The following is a 6,000-nucleotide window of genomic DNA, read 5'->3' as shown; positions in this document are numbered from 1 at the left end:
CAACAAAAATTGGCGGTTGGATTAGGCAAAACCTGCAAATACCTCCTTTATTACATTTATAATGCTTATCTAAATATTAGACTTCTTTTTTACTTTCTTGATTGATTCGCATCATATGGTATATTTATATTGGGTTGAGGTTTTAGGAAACAATTTTTCTGATAGTCACTAATTTATGTTTTTTATAGGTAAAGTTTGCTCAAAGATACATTTTTTTGATTAATTTTAAATAGTATTAGTAAATATTAGTCTGATTTTTTAAAACATAAAATATTAAAGTTTGAATATAATAGCTTCAGCAATAATTTTTTAAATATATTTAAACATTTTGATCGGTCAAAAAATGTTAAATGCTATTTTTTATTATTCAACAATATATCGTTTGAACAACTTTCATAAGTTAAAATAACATTTTATAAAAAATTAACCCATATAATATTTATGAAAAGATATTAAAGTAGTAATCTTACTAAAAAACAACAAACAGCTAACAATTAATTTTACCGAATAAATCCTTAATTATAGGACCAAATAAATTACTTAAACATCACATTAATCCCTGTGAGACACAATTTATTACTTATACGTTACAATAGTAGAGTTTTTTTTTTTTTTTTTTGAGGGGACATTACATTAATAGCAACTAGAAAGTTCTTATAGTAGACTTTTTATATCAACTACATGAGATAAATAGAAATTTTGTTTTATCGTAATAAAAATCAAAAACAAATTTTGCTTGCCAAATTGATCCACCAATATTTATTTACCCATTCAAATTATGTTGCAACATGAAATTGTCTTAATTATTATTCTTTTGAATTTAGAAAAAGTATATCTTAATTTTTTTTTCTAAAAGAGAAAATGCATAATTTATTTCACATTATTTTAATTTCGCCTGCCAATAAGATCACTCAACTCAAACCATGCATATATTTACACACACCAAAAAAAAAAAAAAAAAAAAAAAAAAAAAAAATATATATATATATATATATATATATATATATATATACTTAAAAAATATTAATTAATAATCACATAATAATAAATCCCTCCCTTAAGGGGAAAAAAAAAAAGGGAAAAAAAAAAAAAAAACAACACATAACAAAACAAATGAATATCCACCTCAAAAAGGATGAAGATTGTTCAAGCTATGAACATTGGAGAAAAGCCCAACCAAGTCCCGCCGGTACGGCAAAAACGACCGTCGTGTATCTCCTTCCTTTACAGCTCTGCTTTTTACATAATGCTCTTCCACCATTCCCTTCCCTTCCTTCTCTTTCTCTTTCTCTTTCTCTTTCTCTTTGTTCTCTTTACCTTCGTCTACAACTGCTACCCTCGCACTATTCTTCTTCGTCGCCGCCGGCGTCAAAAACACGAAAATATCTTTCCCATCGGTATTACTCCTGTAAAGCAAATCTCTGAACTTCCATCTCTTCGAAGATCCTGTAGAACTGCTCTTCTTACATCTTCGAGGAGATTCCTCTTTCCCAGCTTTCTTCGGAGTCCATACGCAGTAAGTCCCCTCCGGTAAATTCTCAAGCTCGTCGGCATCCGATGACGAACACGACGTCGTTTCTTTATCTTCGCTGAATAATTTCCCCAACGGTAATCGAATCGGTTTTGTTGTTTGCTTAGACACAGCAGCAGTAGTAGTAGATAACGATTTGGATAAATCTTCATGGTCCAATAACAAAGCTGTGTTAAATAACGGATAAATTGGCCTAATCTGGCCGTTGTAGAAGATATCATCAGCCGAAATAGGCGAACCGTACGGTTCCCTAGACACAATTGCAAATTCAAACTCTCCGTCTTCTTCTTCGTGGTCGGGGTTGTTATCTCCGCCTTCTTTGTTGTTTTCCTTCAGGGCTGAGAAATAGGTGTCAGATTCCCAAGGGAAAATGTTAGAATCTTCCTCCGATTCATTGGAAAATTCTTGGACGACTCTTGCCGCAATCTCTGCAAGTTTTCCAGAAGAGTAAGAGTTGAAGCTAGGAGAACTTGGAGAGAGGGTGATAAGTGAGGACGCCTGCATTTGGAGCTTTTTCAATGGCGATGTAATTTAGTTCTGTGAGTGAGTTATGGTTCCAACGAATAAAAGAAAAGAAAAGAAAGGAAAAGAAGTGGGATATATTTTAATGTGATAAGATATATATAGAGGCGCGAGTGTGATTTGTAAAGATGAATCAGTATCAATGAATATTATTATTTATATAGAAAGAGAGAGAAGGGAGCGTACGCGCTTTGCAAATTAAAGGAATGGTATTCTGTGTAAAATAATTAACAAAAGACCGTTATGCAAACCTTGATTAATAGTATTTCATTTATCTATATTTACACTAAACTAATTTAATAAAAATAAATACAACAAATTGGATTTTTAAATAAATAAATAACAAAAAGTAATAAATTTTTAAATGGCAGGCTTAGAGAACAACATGAATTAAGTGCAATACGTAATTAGACTTCGATTTAATATTTAGTTTTGGAGTAATTAATTATTATTTCTAATTTCTAATTTATAATATTTTCATCTAAAACAAAGAAATTTTTTAAATAATTTTCTAAATGATGTGTGGTGTAGTTGCATAATTCCCGAAGACTTTTATCCGTAGGATCTATTTAAGATGGATAACTTATTTATTTATTTATTAATTAGGTAATGTAATAAAGAAATTTATTTGCCTTCAATTACACGCAACACCAGATCAACCCAAAGCTTAATACGTGGAAAGAGCGAGAGGATTCACACGTGCCTTAGATTTTTCTTTACTTTGGTAAAAAAATTGCGATTTGGGGAGCTGTATGTAATTAACGTGAGTGTGTTATTGTGGTGGTCCTATCAAGGCAGGCAAGCTCCGAACGATAATATAATATTTGTGGGCGATATAATTAGCAAGGCAAAATATAATATAATATCATGGGCGATGATATATGAAAAGGTTGTGGTGTGGGGAATTTTCCTGCTGAATAGGTTACAGTAACACGACTCTAACATGCACATATATATGGTGTTTTAATTTTCAGCAATGAAAAATGAAATCATCATATGTGAAATTGGTTTACATCAAGGAGCAGGTATTGTTTGATTGGGCTTTTTACTTTTATATAAAAATTTGAAAGTCTTAAATTTGATACATCTCCATTCTATGAGTTTTCATTAATTTAGTGAGAAAAGAAGAGTGGATCTCCTTGTATAATCTAAAACATTCTTTCGACCCGTTTGAGATCCATATGAATAATAAAAAGAATTGGTAAGACACGAATGTGACCAATTAATATCATCTAGCTGTTATTTTAGAGTCTGTTCGGTAAAATTAGCTGTTTTAATCGCTGTTAGCTGTTGATCTTTTATAAAATGCTATCTTAATCTCTAAAAATTAGTTCAAAAGTTATATTATTGAATACTATAAAAAATATTACATCTATCTCAAAAAAATAGTTCATCTTTCTTTTTTAGTTTGTTCCAAATTATAGTCTTTTTTTTTTTTTTTTGCATTATAATTAATCCTTATATGGTCTACCATACCTTTATTAAATTTATCCTCATTAATTTTAACTTATTATTTCAATATAATAATTACTTTTTTTTAATACAGACTTTCTTTTTAAAAATAGAGAGAGTAACATTTAGTATTTTAATCGGTGAAAACCTAAAAACTACTTAAAAACTTACAGCGGAACATAGTCATAAAGCTAGAAACCCCGCCAAATAAAAATTAGATGCATGCATGCTATTGATATACTTGCTCTTCTTGTTTTTCCTCTTAATTTCTTTGATTTGAAATTGAATGGGGTCCGCTTGGCAAGAAAATGAGTTGGGTCAACTATAGTATAGGACAGGTACCTTTGCAAAGAAGGATCCATAACAAGGAAAGCAATATTAATCGGTAATTTTCCTATTTTTGGTGAAGTTAAAAAAAAGAACAATTAATTTTATGTAAATGCAACAATCGAGCTATCGCTATTGGGCAAAAGAGGACGGTGGCTACCTCTTTTATGGGGGATGGATATGTATCGAACTCTTCCCATTGCTTCTTGACACTTGTACGTCTCCTTCCCTCACACGTGTATCAAATTCCAAATGCTCATTTGGACGTTAATCGTTAAACGTATAGTGGTCACACATATTTCCCCTACCATATGACATGGTTTACTTGTCTTTTCCTTTTCTTTTCCTCTTGCCCTAGGCTCAAATTTTGAATTCTTCATCTCACAGATAAAAATTTATAAGATTTATTATAAAAATGCAAATAGTAATTTAATTTCAGTACCATTTGATGAATATGAGCAATATAATACTTAAATAAAAAATTGATATTATGATAACAATAAATTTCATGTATAATGATAAAATATTCATGCACGTTATTGAATCTTTTATGAATGGAAGCCAATATCTAATAGCAAAATATAAAATTAAATATTATACATAGCAAACAAAAATAACATAACTAGCAATATCCGCCTCGATTAACCTCCAAAGTTTAGCAATTCTAGAAGATAATGACGTTTCTAAAATAAAAAATATGTGTTAGTTATGCAAATGGTGATGTTGATGATACACTTAATTTGTCCAATTAAATATCATTAATCTCGTGTTAATATTAATTAATCACATTAGTCCCTTCCAAGATAATCAAACAAAAATAGTAACATTATACCAAAATGTTGTTGATTATATTACAAACTCATCAAATGGGTCCATGACGTTTAAATAAATAAACAAATAAATAAATATAAAACATTGTAAACTTGAAATGAGATCTATTTTTACTTCAATAAATAAATATAAATAAACAAATAAATAAATATTAAGATTGCAACTTAATATTTTTTTAAAAAAAAAAAACAAGAAGAAGAAAAATGATCCTTAATTTGAATGCTGGAAAGGGTTTATAAGAAAATAGTTAATAAATTAATGGCATGATTGGCGCTGATCAATCTTATTGTTATTGATGTAATTAAGAGATTTGAGAACCAATCTGAGTCGTACGAAACATGTGGAAAAAAGGCATGTGATTGTATTGTAGGCTGATTGCCAAACAAGATTCTAGACTTAGAGTGAAAGTTACCTTGAGCTGCAATCAAACAAGATTTTACTAATTCCTTTATATAAAATTCGATTTTAATGATCATATCAGGCTCAGTAAAATGCACTGCAAATATTGTAAACTTATTCATCAATGTATTGGTATGATTTTGTTTGTTAATTAGTGTATTATGACATATTAGGTGAAATCATTTTAGTTCCACGCTTCTAATTCTTAAGTATCACTTAATCTTTCAATCAATTCATACAAATCATGAGGATTAGGTTCAAATAAACTAATGTAGTTTTGATTTGTACTTTTTTTTTTTTTTACTATTATTTTCCTATTCAAGCTAGGGTTCGTTTGAGCTAAGAGATTGACAATATGGGTGTCTTTTTTTTCTATTCTTTCATGTCTTTTGTCATGGGTTTATGTTTTATATATACTAGCTAGCACATAAATTATAGTAATAAAATAAACAACAGTGCTAAGAGAGAAAATTGATAAAGACCTAAACCTCGACATCAAGAAAAGAAGCTTCAGACAGTTTGTGTTGACCTTCTAGACAATGATAAAAAAAGGGGAAAAGCACACAAATAATCGAAATATATATACACTTCTCGAAAATCTAGAATGATTCATGAAGTCAAGAGCAAGAATGAATAACGTTCAAATGGTCTTTGGTCGTTAAAAAATGATTGATATAAAATAATAATTATTTCATGATATGTAACTTGACATCAATTTTTGTTTCAGCAGTTACACTACTGAAATCTAGAACAAAAAAGCTATTCCTTCTGCATGCATTTCTCAATAGTTGGAAGCACGGCCAGCTTAATTCTTTCACTGGTAGCATCGATGTGTGACGATCTGCAATTTATTTTGTAAGGAGTCCACTGTTGAGGACTAGTCTTCTTTCTTTTCATGTGGAATGACAATTTAAGATTAGGTTCAAATACTATATGAT

General features: G+C 29.7%; 1 protein-coding gene across 1 annotated transcript; it reads right to left on the bottom strand.

Annotated features, from left to right (window-relative positions):
* Window positions 1–862: 862 nt before the first annotated feature.
* Window positions 863–2,189, bottom strand: LOC105640383 (uncharacterized). Its single transcript, XM_012224676.4, has one exon. The coding sequence runs from the start codon at window positions 2,033–2,035 to the stop codon at window positions 1,127–1,129; it is 909 nt and encodes a 302-aa protein (XP_012080066.1). The 5' UTR covers window positions 2,036–2,189; the 3' UTR covers window positions 863–1,126.
* Window positions 2,190–6,000: the final 3,811 nt, after the last annotated feature.

Source organism: Jatropha curcas, chromosome 10 (genome assembly GCF_041381405.1).
Source record: "Jatropha curcas cultivar XTBG-Jc1 chromosome 10, XTBG_Jcur_1.0, whole genome shotgun sequence".
Classification (NCBI taxonomy): domain Eukaryota; kingdom Viridiplantae; phylum Streptophyta; class Magnoliopsida; order Malpighiales; family Euphorbiaceae; genus Jatropha; species Jatropha curcas.
This window is presented reverse-complemented; position numbering and strand designations above follow the sequence as displayed.

What these genes read in the sequence shown, in the direction of transcription:
- LOC105640383 (XM_012224676.4), bottom strand. Translation starts at nt 2,035, where the DNA reads ATGCAGGCGTCCTCACTTATCACCCTCTCTCCAAGTTCTCCTAGCTTC.